The following is a 15,848-nucleotide window of genomic DNA, read 5'->3' as shown; positions in this document are numbered from 1 at the left end:
GCTAAGCTTGTACCCCTATCTTACCTGAATGCAATTAATCACCCAGTCATGCCTTGGAACAAGTATATTGTGCTTATCTGTTATAGTGTCTTTTACACATTTTATTGTAATATTTCTATTCTATATTTACTTTAACTGTTACAGTACTTTTTTATTCCATTTCGTTTGTTTATTGTATGCACCTAACATACCAAGTTAAATTCCTTGCAAGTGAAAATGGCAACAAATCTCATTCTGATCACCATTCATTATCGACTAAAACATACTCAGCAACATTAGTAGCTATCTTGATGACCCCACAATTTCACATTTTTAAATATTTGGCTTCTCTTCTTGAGCAGAGCTGCTTTGCAGATATTTAGTTCAATGTCTGTAGTAGCTAGGTATTATAAATGTTTCATCTATGTCAGATTGAACATGCTAAATTCAATAAACTAATATGTTTACCTTTCAGCAAGCAATCAAGAGGACACAATGCCAGAAGTCAAGTCAATATTCAGAGAAGTTCTGCCTAAAACAGGTTTGTACCACAACAGTTAGCTATTTGGACAGCAGTAGTTACAAACAAAAGGCTGTTTGTGGAGCTCAATACAACATGTGAACTGTTTAGAAATGTGCAAAAGCTTGCAAAATTAGTCAGTGGGTGCTGTGTGCTCACTCTTTACAGTCTCTTTTACAGCTCAACACCATGGACATTGTTGCTGTACAAACCGTTATATAATTTGGGTTAGTACCATAGCTGGATAAAAATGTAGTTCTGGTGTTAAAATTGTAATGCCTTCTAATGGCTACAAGCTGTTCAGGGGCAGAGCATTAGATGTGTGAAATGTCCAGATGGTATGCAGTGAGACTGATTGGTCAAAACTGACCATCAGTAACATTGTAACATTAAAAATCCTGGAGGTCGTAGGCTACTAGAATGACACAATTTTAACTGCAGAACTGTTTGGCTGTGATGCTTTATTTAAAAGTTTGTAGATAGGTAGAACACAGCTCGCAACGCTGCAAAAGGACTCTGTGAAAAATAGCAACAATCCAGCAAAGTCTGATTATTTTGCATTTAAACCAAGATTGGTTTCAATGATTTGAGAAATTATGGAGGTGAACATTTTTTTCTGTTTCGGCAATATCTACAGGCCAACTTTCCATGGAAGATGTCCCTACCATGGTTCTGTGTAAGCCAAAGCTGCTCCCACTCAAATCAGTCACCCTAGAGAAACTGGAGAAGATGCAGATGGAGGCTCAAGAGGCCGTCAAGCAGCAGGAACTGGCAGTGAAGGAGCAGTTGCAGTAGACGATAAACGGAGAATTTGTAACCGCAGGAATGGTCAAATTGGCAGAAAATTCCTTCAGATAGAAGGCACAAACCCAGAGTCTCCACACACTGGTAGAATTAGTATTTACATAAAGTTGACATTAATGCATACAAGAAAATGTCAGTTAACGGCTTCCTTCTTGAGTGAATGTAGAGCAGAACAATTAATGTGTCAGATCAAAGAGTGAAGTTGCAACATGTGGATAGTAATTTTGTGTTTATATTGTGACATTCACAAAAACAGTCTTTTTTTTTTTTTTTTTTTTTAAATAGCGATTTAATGAACAAACAAGGTCCAATACTGGTACATTTACAACACCAGTACTCCCCAGATATAAAAAATAAACACTCTAAACACTATTTTCTGAAGTTACCCAACTGGTATTTGTTTTTGTCTTGATACCTTCAACAATGACATGTGTGTAATTTAAAGGGTAAAAAGAAAAATAGTCAAGCACAGCATAGAAACAGCAGCTAGTTATGGAGCTAGTATTGCATTTAACCAACGTGCTCCCCTTTTCTTTATTTTTTTATACCCCCCTTTATAAAGCTTTTGACACAAACAAGTCATCTCAGTACAAACACTGCTTTCTACAAAACAAAAGGAGTGGCAGTGAAATCAAGAAAATACTGTACAAAAACAACATGGAATGACTGACACTGCGAGGTGTGGCACTTTAAGGGTTAGCTTATGTATATGTTTATATTGAAACACCTTGAAGAAAGTGATCTACTTCAGTTTCAATCAAAAGTGCAGTTTTTTTTTTTCCAATTTTAGAAATGAACATTATTTTGGGAAAAACATTTTACCCCAATATTTTGAAAAATATGCAAGTAAAAAAGTAGCTTTGTCCTCTTCTTTCCGGGAAATCTGGCACATTAAAAAAGGGCTCCTCAGTAACTTTCAAGTTTGACAACACCACCATCTCCCTCGCTGACAAATCTCTTCCGGCCTCTGACAAGAGACAGAACATATTAGCGTACAGTAATAACAAAACAAAAAGAAAATCAGGGAAACACATCTCCCGAGTGTAAGGTGTGTGTCTGAGAAAACTAGTAGCGTGCACTTACCGACAGGGACAAAGATCTCTTAACTTTACATCAATGATTCCCATACTGAAGCTTTTGTCAACACATTGCTCCAGGATGAAGTATGCACGAGGGACATCAATGTTGATTTCAGCAATGTCCATATAAACTCTTTCATAGCCCTATGAAAAAAAAAAAAGACACTGTATATAAACCAGCACTTTCTAAGGCTAGTGCACAAATGAGCTGGTGCTTGGGGAAATGATGATGTGCAGTGAATAATTCAAACACCAGGTGGCGCCTTACCCTTCTCATTTGGTCTATATTGATGACGGAAGAGACAGACAGGGACTTGAGTAACTGCAGAATCATTTTCAATGTTTTCTCTCCTTTGGACTCCAACATCATCACAATTGCCTTAGGGAAATAGAAATTTTCACAGCCTTGTATTAGCACTCAAAAACTGTTGCTGCTATCCACTGGAATAACTAAGTGCAGTACAAAACATACAGTTATTTTATTTACACTCCTGAATGGGGATTGAAAATTTACAGATAAAAACTTCAAACTATGATAAGATGTTTCAAATGATGGCGGAGTGTCATCTGCACACACAATATTGTTCAGGTATAGAATAAACATAAGTCTTTCTGGCTCAGTTTGGGTTTTGTTTAGCCTCTGACACACCTGAAATGTGATACTTTATGTGAAAGACTGAGTTTGGGCTGTTCTGCTTTAAACTAAAGCAAAGGGTTTACCTCATAGACAAACTCATGGTGGAAATGGGGAACCTCCAGATCTTTCAGGCACTTCTCAGCCTCCTTGCTGTCTCCAGACAGAATGTACTCCTTCAGCAGCAGGATCATCTGACAATACAGAATAGGAAATAACTATTATTAAAGGTCCCATGACATGCTGCTTTTTGGATGCTTTTATATAGGCCTTAGTGGTCCCCTAATACTGTATTATGGGGGTGAGGGTGGGGGTGTGGCCTTGACCAACTGCCACTTTGCTTGTTTGAAAGCCATGATGTCTCTCTCTCTCTCTCTCTCTCTCTCTCATGGGTGGACCAAATTCTCTGGGTGGGCAAAGCAGAGAAAGGGGAGGTAACCTTGCTCCTTATGACCTCATAAGGAGCAAGATTCTGGATCGGCCCATCTGAGCTTTCCATTTTCTCAAAAGGCAGAGCGGGATACCCAGGGCTCGGTTTACACCTATCACCATTTCTAGCCACTGGGGGACCATTTTCATGCCATGGGACATTTAACCTATGGCGTTTTTCTTACAGCTACAAGTTGTAAAAAGAGCACCAATGAGTCGTAATTGTAGGGAATTCTTGGACTTGAATGAGTGTTAAGGCTCTCTAAGCGGAATAGATGTTTACGAATCATGGTATCGCACCCAATATTCATAGAAACCCCCTTCTCAAAAGAACAGTGAGCCAGACAGGTACAGTGAAACTGCTGAACATGTTAATGTAGTACTGTTTGTTCTTGAGCATTTGAGAAATAAACCTGAACACTGTTTTCCTCAAGGGGTGCTGCATAGATAAAAGTTAGGGCAGTGTTTGCACAGAAGTGATGAAAGAGTTCGGGTTTCTCAGCCATCAAAAATGTCTTTCTTGTGGTGGTGAATTTACTGAACCAGATAACGCTTTATAACACAGACACACACAAAGCTAATATTTCACAAAAGAAATAAAAAATAAAAATAAAAAATAGTCTACTGAATTTTAGTTAGAAAAGGTGAAATAAAAAAAAAAAAACAGGTCTACTTCTGGTGTCTTCTCAAGTCCGCTTTATGTAATCTACCTCTTTAATGAGCTGTATGACAGGTCTCTGGCCCCCGCCTGTCCCCCACTGGTTGTCTATGCGTAGGCCACCCATACTCATCCTCAGCAGCACCGCCGCCCGGTCTAGTGACACTCTGGAAGATAAAAAAAAAATATACCAGTCAAGGTTTGTGGGGCAAAGTTGTTACACTGCAACACTTTCTTTCATACCCGCATCCATTACTGTCCCATCTCTCGTACATTGAAGTGATCTCACTGCTTCTCCTCCAATATACAAAAATTCTGGTGTTTTGCATGTTTGTTTTGTGGGTACTGTGGCTTTGATACAGAGCCCCTTTACCAAAAGTTGCTTGTCATGTTTGAGAGAACCTTTGTTTATCACATTAGTGTACTTACTGGAAAACGCTTTGGATAGGATTTGATTCCTATATGTGAAATAGAAAACTCAATACAAGATATGTTTCCTTTAAAATGCTCATATTATGCTAATTTTCAGGTTCATAAATTGTATTTAGGAGATTGTACCAGAATAGGTTTATGTGGTTTAATTTTCAGAAAACGCCATATATTTGTTGTACTGCACATTGCTGCAGCTCCTCTTTTCACCCTGTGTGTTGAGCTCTCCGTTTTAGCTAGAGTGAGGCATCTCACTTCTGTACCATCTTTGTTGGGAGTCGCACATGCTCAGTAAGTACTGCTAGCTTGTCAGTTGCAGAGTATGAGGGCGTGCCATGCTAGCAGCTAGGCGAGCATTATAGAAAGAAGAAAAATAACAAAAAAATAATATATATATATATATATATATTTTTTTTTTTATTATATTTTTTATTTTTATATATAGGGGTGGATACGGTTCATGAAAAAACACCCGAACCGCTCGGTTCGCTAGTCTCGGTTCGAGACATGTGGGTACCGCCGCGGTTCGTCAGTACACTGTTAATGTGCACTAACCTCTTACTGCCGTAGTGTCCACTTCGACACCTATGTTAAAACACTTACTGGAAATGACGGAAGGAGCGCGTGACAAACGCAACCCATGGCAGCTGATCGCGTCACATATATATATATATACACATACATACATATATATATATACCAAATTTTTTTCAATATATATATATATACACAGAACCGTAATGCATCACTGTGTGTGTGTGACACACGATGGGATAAATGATGAGATTTTGTGTGTGTGTGTGTGTGTGTGTGTGTGTGTGTGTGTGTGTGTGTGTGTGTGTGTGTGTGTGTGTGTGTGTGTGTGTGTGTGTGTGTGTGTATACACACACAGTGATGCACGGTCGTCACGGAAGTAAAGGCTGGACTACAATGGAGCTGTTTGGAGCAATTGGTGAACAGTGTTTTCTGTTGGAGATGAAGTCCCTTTGGTGTGGACTTTGGGTTTTTTCACTTTGTAAACCAATGGACCTCTTTCACAGCAGACATTTTGACTTGTCATAGAAGGAAAAGCACAGCTGAAAGTGATCACCTTAACGATGGCTCAAGTCCATCAAGTGTCCCAGTAAGCTATTTCAGTGAGTCAGCATGCACAATACCAGGGCCTCTCCTAAGTGGAATGCAGCCATCATTAATGGTTTCGAATACACCTGTGCTTTTCCTACTATGACATGTCAACATGTCTGCTGTGAAAAAGGTCTATAACGTGCACAAAAAGATAACACAATAAAGGAAAAGCCAAAAAAAAAAAAAAAAAAAAAATCAGATTCTCCTGCACTTTCTTACCTTACTTCCTGAAGTGGCCTCTCTATGCTATATTTAATGATCTGACTATTATGTGTACACACATTCTATATTATTGACTGAATACCCTCTTATATTTTAGGGATTCACTATAATCTCATTTACAAACACTTTAAACCCTGACATAATCACTAAGGATTTTCATAATAAGAGCATAGAACGGGAAACTAAAATAACGGCACCAGCAGAGCTCGGCCAACCATCCCATACCTTGTGTATTGACAGTCAACTCTGCCTTTATAGCCATCGATGTAGCTCTTGGACAATATTTGGTCGCTCACAGCGCGTGCAATGAATTGGCCCACCAACTGGAAAATGAACACAAAAGAGGGAACATTTTTTTAAACAAACATGAAAGTCAAGGGCCTCATGTTCATGAATGCCTGACATGTAAAACATCTAGCCTTTTTGTGCAGGGACATTCTGTGAGGAATAAGCACTTATTCAGAAAGACCCTGGCATTTCTATGGCTCCCTATTGATTCATTTTTTTTATTTATCTGGGAATTAATTTGTATTTGTTATATAGAAAATACAGGACAAAGTCATATTTTAAAATCACTAATGCAAAGTTGTTTTATTCCATTACTTCAAGGAACAGAGTCTTCTTGCAACAGTAAATAGAATACAGTTTTGTTGCATGAGAATACATGGAGGCCCCACAAATACACTGACATGACAGATGACTGGCAGTGGCCTCAGGGGCACGTGTGTATGTGTTTGTTTACAGTAGTGCAAGCACATGATTTAGGGAAACGAAAGAGCTGGCTTTGCTCTTCTGGCCTCCACAAAGCCTGTGCTCAACACTGATCATTGTTCCTGTTCAGACAAGAGGCAGCTCCGTCTCATTTGACCCATGGCTGTGTCTAGACTGGCAGGCACATGAGGAGAAAGAGAGGAGTGTGCAATGTGTGTGAAAGAAACTGAGAAAGAGAGAGTGAGATGGGTAAAGGGAGGCGGGGGCAAGGCAGAGTCATTACCCACAGAGAACTGGGAGAGTGGACAGAAATGACTAGTGAGCCCCAACGAGACAGGAAGGGTGTGAGGGGTGGCAACCAATAACCCTTTGAGCGTCCTTTGCTGAGCTTGCATTTTGCGAGAGCAGACAGACAATGGACAGAGATCTCATGTCTGTGCCACACACACACACACACACACACACACACACACACACACACACACACACACACACACACACACACACACACACACACACACACACACACACACACACACACACTTACAGTATGAAACGAGTTTTGTGTGTTGCTTGTAATGGGACTGACCAATAACGATATAAAAATGACTATCGTATATATTTTTCCATATCGTTTCTATGGCGATCTCAAAAAAACAGCGCCAGTAGCTGCGTTACGGCAATATGTACATCATTTGGACGACACTTCTCATACTTGAGCATTATGTTCATTCATTGTTCATTCAAAGTTCTTAATAAAATGAGAAAATATTCAGTACTTTGCATTTGTCAAGTATTTAATTTACATGAGTATACAAAAATAGGCTTCAACATGTGGTTATTTAATTACCAGAACACATGCTATATTGTGATATACAGTATATCGATGGAGATATGAAATTACTTAATTCGGGATAGAAGATTTTGGCCATTATCGCCCAGCTATAAGTTGCTAATTGAGCTACAGGTGTACACCCTCAGTTGACTCACCTGTGGGGCTCCAGGTGTGTCCAAGACCAGATCGGGCAGCTCTAGGAGCAGTTGGTCGAAGGACTTTTCCATGTCGCTGAGGGACAGCACCGGCCCACACAGGTCGGCCAGCAGCCTGGAGGTGAGCTCCCGGTGGCTGGCTTTGGCCTCCAGGGCCAGCGACACAGCCAGCGAGGGCACTTTGCTCTGCATCGGTCCCAGGTTCAGTTCTGCAAGCAGCTCCTGGATGTGGAGAGAAACATTAACTTGGCTGTGTTCACGTCTTTCAATTCTTGTTATTTATAGAGAACTTTCTATGTAGATTTCCGCTTCCGTTTCTTTCGGCTGCTGTCACGCACAAGTACACTGACAGGTTGTTTCCTGCACACTTACCGCTACTTCATTTGTGTCTCCATGTTCAAAGTACTCTTGCACTATGGGGGTGACTGTCTTCTCAAAGTCCCTCTCATCCAGCGGGGGAACCACAGTCTCATACACACAGTTTTCCTGTCAAAACAAAAATCACATTCTAGGTCAAGCATTTGGGAGATTAAATAAGGATGAGCTGTAGAGCTGCACGATATGTAAGGGATAATGTAGAGCGAGGCGGTTGTTATAGCGAATACAACCCCGACAGGGTGATCAGGACCAGGGTCTTGAATCAGCCTGAAGGGGTTGTATTCGCTATAACAACCGCCTCGCTCTACATTATCCCGCTTATTACATGGCTACTTACCAAATAAATCAATAATTTGACTAATAACTTGACAAAATATAGATTTAAATGGGAGTTTATTGATTTAAATACGATTGTATTGCTTCCACTAGAGAAAATAGTCCGTTCCGTCTCTACGGTTGGAATCCTGCGTCCATAGAAACGTAAAAACTCTGTAATGCAATCCTTCGTCTATTAGCTACTCAACACCACCTTACGGGCTGTGGTAGTAGCCGTATATTTTATGGGGTGCTGCCGTGGTGGACAAATGACCCAGCTGCTGTTTTAATCACTGCAGGAATTGACACAACATTAGCCGAAGCGTTGTAGTGAGCTAGCGGGCTATCGGCTGCTCTAATTTACAGTAAACTGAACATTTATGTTGACGGTGAAGTGAGACACGGTGAATGGCTTCTTTGGGAATATTTATGTGGACGTTTATGTCCTCATTCATCTCGTTTCCTTTTTGCAGAGCCGCTGCATGTTGACACACCTGTAAGTTAACGTTAAACAAGTTGCAATGTAAGCTAACTAATTAGCGTTGTTGTCCCTACGGCTGTTACTGCGTAGCTAGCGATCATAGACGGTATAGAAAGATACTAGCGATAGACGCTCATCAGATCTGCTGTCATTGCTTGGAGGACAGAAGTTGCTCCACGTTTCCCCACTTTTTGCCACAGCTGAATTATCCGGACTTCTTTCAGCGGATTGATTGATAGCTGTCCTCCAGAGTGAACAGAACTGCGTCCATGGCAACGCTCTGCTTTTGCATGGCAACGGTGTGTTATCCTTAGCAGCGGTCTGTTATCAAGAAATAACAGACCGCATTCTACGTTAGAATTCAAGCAAGCCATGTAATAAGAGGAAAATATCTAATTGCGATTATTTTGACTGATATTGCAATTGCGATATGAATCACGATATTGGAGGAATGATCATTTTTGTATCATTCTCATTTTCACTGGAAAAATATACATAAAAAAAAAGAAAAAGAAAAAAAAAAGAAGATTGATGATTTTTTTTTTTGCGAGGATCTGTACCAAACAAAGATGTTTTCTTTAGTCCGTAGGATAGGATTTGTAGGCCGGGACATCTGTACAGCACCACAACACTTCATTTTAGAATGGTTTGACACATATTTTGGCTTTAACATACACTCACCTAAAGGAGTATTAGGAACACCCTACAAAGACCGTGTTTGAGCTGCCATACATGCTGGTAGTTTTATCAAGAATTAACATTTACAGTAAATGACTCATTTGTACAGTTTGTGGTATTTATAAAACAGATTAATACAACACTTGTCAAATCTTGTCAAATCTACAATATGATGCAAGTTAGTACAGCAACGTCATAAACTACACCTTAAAAAATTACTACATTGCAACAAAGTCTCAACAAACATTACACATTATAAGCCCCACATACATTTCTTTTATTGCAGGGTTTTGCATTGATTGCATCAGATTTTACAAGTGACCATGCTATTCCGAACACTACATGTATAATAAAGAAAAACACCACAGACAGTACCTGAGCTTCGTCATAGTTGGGGTCTTTCTGATCCACCTCCTCCAGTTCATAAACTTCACCAGATCGGCCCCACACACCTTTTCCTCCAGCCCCACCTGCGGACAAACGTCAGTGACAATGTTCGACATGAGATCGGACAACATCCTCATGGCTCCTTTTAAAAAGGTAATATGGTAAAAAATAAAATAAAAAAAAGCAAGGTCATTTTCAAAAGACTGAGTGGCACATATCTGGTTACTTGAAACATGAGTTGTTTTGAAAACATCTCATCTCTGAACATGATGTCCCTGAAATATAACTCCTGAGAAACACCTTCAAAGCAGTTTTAAAGCAGACATAAGAAGAAGGTGGGGTAGTGTAGGGCTGCACAATTAATCAAATTTTAATCACGATCACGATTTTGGCTTCCCACGATCAAATTTGCTGATCGAGTGATATTTAAAATGAGTCATTCCCTTCATAGAACAGTTATTGCAAAGCCAATCTAGCGCTCCATAAACCACTGTCTGATCACATGTCTCCATGAGCCAATCAGAGCTGTTCCCTGCCTGCACCGCGCAGCTTAGTTTCTAGATGTAGACAGTCACAGAGGACAGAGTAACGTGAGGAAAATTCCACAACAGGTAGCAGTCGGTCATCATAAGCCGGTCACAATGTTTACCAGTTTACCAGTAAACGCAACGTTTTGTCCCGTCTGTGTTGTTTTTCAGACAACAGCAGGGACCAGTGCTAGTTTGTGTCTTTTAGCTCATAGCTTTAGCAGCAGACTGTTGGACGTCCCGCTATTGGAATCCTCCAGTGAAATACAGACACACTACACTGTTTAGCAGTCAGCTACTGTGGCTAACGGTAGGCTAACGTTACCTGCAGTGTAACGTGTTATAAGTGTGACAATCAGCGATGTTTATGTTGCCTCTAACGTGGGTTTCGGAGCATCAGAGCGCAACGCAGACATGTAAGTGGCAGCGTAATGAGCCACAGAAATCCGTGTAGCTATTTCGTCTGGTAGATACCAGGCACCACATGCGCCGTTAACGTGAACAGAAAATTGCATTGCCTGTATCTTTCACGGCAAACATGCATGTGTGGAAAGCGGTCGCACAACAGCTGAAATGGCATACTCCTTCACAGTATCCTTCAATAAAGGAGGAATGTAGCACAATATGGATGTAAAAGCAGTTATAATTATATAATTATGTGACAATAAAATTTGTTTTGGCTAAAATCAACAAATAATCGTGATAATTAATCGTGATCTCAATATTGATCAAAATAATCGTGATTATCATTTTGGCCATAATCGTGCAGCCCTAGGGTAGTGGTACTGAGGGTAAAAATTGAGACACGGAAACAGAAAGGTGATGCTGATCTATATATGAATCCTAAGTGTTTTTGTAACCTTTGTCAGATTAAATCTTATGAGCAATTTAGGGTCAAACACCCACTGTATGGTGCTAGTATCAGACATAACCCAGAAACATTTTCAGAATCTGCTCATTAAAAGCCTGACCACCCCCATGCTGTGATGAGGGTCAGAACCCGTCATTCCCCGATGTGGGTCGAATGCATTTGGGAGTTGCGCATGCTCAGATTTAAACGGTTTAACACCAAGGGATCCGGATCCGGCAAACGTTTTAGCTATCTATGATTGTTTGATTGCTAAAGTTAGCTTAAAACGCCATTCAAGTGACAGCATTTGTTGCGTTTGATTGCTTGTAGCCAGCAGTGAATGAATTTCGTTGTGTAGGTCCATTTTTAAATTGTATTGACATTACATAAATCTCTTGTTAGCAGGTTCTTGTAGGCTACTTCAGCCTCTAATCTAGAACTGACATCAGGGATCATGCTGTGAAAATGTGATGCCTTACGCTAAATAATAAATTACTGCTATGTAATGTACCTATCTCATAATTCTGTGGCTAACAGCAAAACAGATCTGGTAGCCTACCTGTGTGGGGCTGTCGCAAAGTGATGCATGCGCAACTCAAATCTGCACTTGACTCATATCGGTTAGTGACAACCCCCACTGGTTATTTTGTTGTCCTGACCTGACATCCAAACATCTCTGGAGACGTCCAAATTGTTTTCAAATGTGTGTAATATTATCATTAAAGGCTTTGCAGTGTCAAGCCTCTGGATACATTTTAAAGAGAAGTAACAGTTCTAACCTCAAGAAGGAAATAGCAGTCGAGAAAAGTGAGATGCTTTTGACAAACTGTCAACCAATAGGCCTTTAACTGAGTGTGCAGGCAGTTGCTTAGTGTTTTAGTCAAAACCACGCAATAGATTTTAGCCAATGATGCTCCATGTATTGTATTGTATTTTCTCTGTACCCAAAATAACCTACAACAATTCTCTTTCAGACCTCCTTATATCACAAAGCACATCTCTCTGCTATAGTTTATAACATGAGTTAGACTTCACGCAGGTCTTGTCCAGTGGTCAAAAAAGAAATACTATAGTTGTTATACTATTACTAATGTTATATGGATCATTATCTGTATGTGTAATCTCTACTAATACCCATGCTAAATTTGTTTTATTTATTTTATTTAACCCAAGGACCAAACATGCTGGGATACAAGCCCTCTATCTGGGGAGGTGACGCCTTTGTTTGTGTTACACAAACAAACATCTGCTGGGTCTGAGGTCAGACTGAAGACAGATTAAGAACCCAATATCAAGCAGCTTATGTGACATGCTTTAAAACCTCCATTAGTCCCAACCAGGCACAGTGGCACATGCCACTATATTTAGCACAGCCCACATTAGTTGTGGAAAACTGTTCCACTTCAGCATTAAAACATGGTGGATGCTACGTTGCTCTCGCCAGAGATTCTACACATCCACTGTATTTGTCTTTCAAAATTGCAATACATGAACTTTTAATGCATGAGAGCTCAAATAACAGGGCCCCACTGGCGTGACAGTTCTGTTATGCAACCAGCAAAATGAACAGACACTGTGCCAAGAGAAACTACACTTCCACAGGAAAAGCAAAGTGACTGAACTGTATTGCAGTCTGCTGGGACATATAGGTAGGAAGTGCATGCTTACGTCACTGAATGAGGACCCGCAGTTGGAGACAGCTGGACTATTAGAACACTTGCTAAATTCTGATCTGCTATATATTTGTGATGTATCAGTGTTACTTTTAAAAGTACAGTTCGGGGAAAGGCAGATTAAAGGGGCTATATTTGGTCTAATGTATAAATTGGATAAAGCAAGTAAGCCATTCTACAACATCAACTGAATACTTAATGCTGTTATCATTAGGGTCACCCGATAAAGTATTATATTGTCGTTTTTCTGTCCTTTAAAGCTGCCCCATCTTCTTACACATCTATTATTACAATGATAGTGTATATATAGTGTATACTGTATGTTTATTTGTATTGATTTGTATGTGCTTTTGTTTCTCCTGTCAAAGCTATTTGTAAACTGTTTTTTAAAAAGGTGCTATACAAATACAATTATTATTATTATTATTATTATTATTATTATTATTATTATTATTATAATATAGCTGTCATTGTTCTGTCCAGTAACACAAAAACAGTTAACAAAACTCATACACAGAACAGACATATGCTCCATTAACCTTATTAAATTAAAAAGGAGCATTCCAGTCAATTTCCCCTCAAATAACAGCTGTCTCCATCTCCACTCATGGCCATCCAAAAGGTGAAATAATAGTGTCACATCCAATGGGTTGACAGATTATCACAAACAAAAAGCAACTTCTGGTACACTTAACACAAATGTTGCCAAGATTATTATTTAACCTCTAATGGAAATTTACAGAAAAGCTTGGCAGAGCAGATGAAAAGAAAAGGTCGCTTTTAAATGGCCGTGACCTGCTCAAAATCACCTAGCCATTTGTGTACATGCTAATTGGTTTATGGCTCCTAGAAGGAGGGCCAGTCACAATGATGAAGGCCTTCTCTTTGTAGCACAGGGCACTAAAACACCAGAGGCTCTTTGATGTGCTTGTAGTCGCCTGTAGTAACTATAAGCAAAAGGTTATCCTTTGAAAATTAGAGAAAATGAGACATTTGATCTCTTTGGTATCACACAGCTATTACTTTAACATATATCATAATGTAGTATTGATAATATATTGCCATATTAAAAAGTAAACTGGACAGACTTCTTCATTTATTGAAATGTTAAATCTTCATACCTTTCTTTGGCAGACCTCTGCCCTTGCCCAGTCGGGACTTTCTGTCTAGCAGCTTGCTCTTAGGGCTGCTGGGTGCCACCGAGGTTCCACTGACCACGTCCCCGTTATCGCTGAGAGAGTCTCCCCTGCCGGAGTCCCTGGAGGAGTTCTTTCTCAGCCTCCGCTTGGCCTTCGCCTTGAGACGTGCTTCGTGGATGCTGATGCTAGACGAGGACAGCAAGTTGCCATTTATCTCATTTCTGAAGTTTTTGTTGACAACGAATCCCGCATTGTCTTCCTCTCCAGATAAAAAGGAGTCACTCAGGTCCTCCGCCTCTGCTGGATTTCAAGGACAAAATAGGGGAGAGTTTAAGTTGATGAGTAAGTGGTACTGGTTTGTCTGTGCAGAACAGATCAGGGAGATTAGAGCTGATTGTTCTTTGTTGTGTTTATTTCAGCCGGGGCCATGTGCAAATCCAATAAACTCAGGAAAAGATGCTTGATGTCAGACTCAATTATACTAAGTCAATTTCTATCGGCAATCACCCACAAAATGTAGGATGAATAGCAGAATGGCATCAATGCTACATTCAGCATCACAGAACCTGCAGGCAGTGCAAGAAAAATAAGCAGTCAACCACTTCCGCATGAAAAGTCCCCAGTGCCCCACATAATAAGACACAGCGGATGAGACATTTAAATTGTTGTCACACTCACCAACGGGGTTTGCGTTCAGCCAGGCCTCGCAGTCAGTTGCCATTTTTTTTTTAACAGAAAAGAGATTTTGCAGCAGAGCAGCGTGCAAACAAATTATTTCAAATAAAACCTGCAATGTTGAAGAGGAAACAGAATTTTATACGCAGACAAGATTAATAACATGCCCAGACATGCTGCCACGCAACAGCCTCCCCTCCCCCTATTTCATTCAAAGTGACACTGTTGATAAACAATAGCGTTGCGTTAGCTTGAATGTTTAGCGTTAGTGTCAAAATAAAGAGCTGCGTCAAAAGACTCAACTGTCTCCAGAGTATATAAAACGATCCTACTCATACACTTATACGATATACACTATCTAAATATGCAGTTTACAGTTTATTAACCGTTCGTTGATGTTACTGACTCGCCATTTATCGTTTGTTGAAGCTCAGACGTCAGTAAAATATAATATAACTGTCCGCTAGCTCGGTGTACATTTTTTAGCCACAGCGATAACACTGTAAGTCTCAACAATACTGACATAAAACATGCATTTCTATCTGCCTTGCTCTGTCGATTAGCTAAATACCTCACGATGAAAACTGACCGTCTGTTGCGTCCAAAGCTTCCAACTCTTAACACGAATCCTGTTGTTTTTTGTTTTATCTACCCAGCAACGCAGGAACGTAGGTCTGTGTTTTCTTTCTCTGATTGGCTGGGGGTGTGTGCGTTTTTAAAGCAAAGAACCAATGACAATGCAACACGGTTTTCTTCTCGCATGTTCTGTGTAGTATATGTTGTTTACAAAGTGTTGCCCCCTATCTGCGGTACTGCAAACAGCGCTTTCTATTTTGGGATATTTTCACATCGGCTACACCATTCTAGTCATTATTGATGATTATGATGATAATGATGATGATGATGGCGACGATGATATTGATGATAATGATTGATTGACTCTGTCAAATTAGCATAATTTGTTCTTCTGGCCAAGCATGCAGTCTGAACAATTAACTGTGTAAAAATTCTGTGTGAGTAAGCAGAATAACTGACAGTACAATCATTTAGCTGAGGATCAATGTTAAATGTCCAAACAAACAAGAATATCCAAACTGACTTACACATCTATTTAGGCCTAATTTTAACACACAGATGTGTTTTTTGCCTCAACACTTGGGGGAGC

The 15,848-nt window shown here is 40.0% G+C and overlaps 1 protein-coding gene across 3 annotated transcripts; it reads right to left on the bottom strand.

Annotated features, from left to right (window-relative positions):
- Positions 1-1,561: 1,561 nt before the first annotated feature.
- Positions 1,562-15,393, bottom strand: pdcd4b (programmed cell death 4b). Of its 3 annotated transcripts, none has more exons than XM_039804480.1 (12): positions 15,273-15,393; positions 14,687-14,795; positions 13,991-14,308; positions 9,808-9,902; positions 7,953-8,066; positions 7,581-7,802; positions 6,105-6,202; positions 4,156-4,270; positions 3,103-3,210; positions 2,651-2,761; positions 2,387-2,526; positions 1,562-2,270 (listed from the first exon to the last, which is right to left on the bottom strand). In XM_039804480.1, the coding sequence occupies exons 2-12, from the start codon at positions 14,727-14,729 to the stop codon at positions 2,210-2,212; spliced, it is 1,425 nt and encodes a 474-aa protein (XP_039660414.1). In that variant the 5' UTR covers positions 14,730-14,795; positions 15,273-15,393; the 3' UTR covers positions 1,562-2,209. The 3 variants fall into 3 exon arrangements, with proteins under 3 accessions (XP_039660414.1, XP_039660430.1, XP_039660422.1); XM_039804496.1 differs by having other exon boundaries at positions 13,991-14,305; XM_039804488.1 differs by having other exon boundaries at positions 15,255-15,379.
- Between the last annotated feature and the right edge of the window lie 455 nt (positions 15,394-15,848).

The sequence above is a fragment of the Perca fluviatilis genome, chromosome 1 (assembly GCF_010015445.1).
Source record: "Perca fluviatilis chromosome 1, GENO_Pfluv_1.0, whole genome shotgun sequence".
Taxonomy (NCBI): domain Eukaryota; kingdom Metazoa; phylum Chordata; class Actinopteri; order Perciformes; family Percidae; genus Perca; species Perca fluviatilis.
The sequence above is the reverse complement of the archived record's forward strand: the minus strand, read 5'-3'. Positions and strand labels throughout refer to the sequence as shown.

Coding starts and splice junctions, on each gene's coding strand:
- pdcd4b (XM_039804480.1), bottom strand. CDS start 14,729: ATGGCAACTGACTGCGAGGCCTGGCTGAACGCAAACCCCGTTG. Junction 6,203..7,580: donor ACACACCTGGAGCCCCACAG/GTGAGTCAACTG, acceptor TTCATTTTCCAG/TTGGTGGGCCAATTCATTGC. Junction 2,527..2,650: donor ATATAGACCAAATGAGAAGG/GTAAGGCGCCAC, acceptor TTTTTTTCATAG/GGCTATGAAAGAGTTTATAT.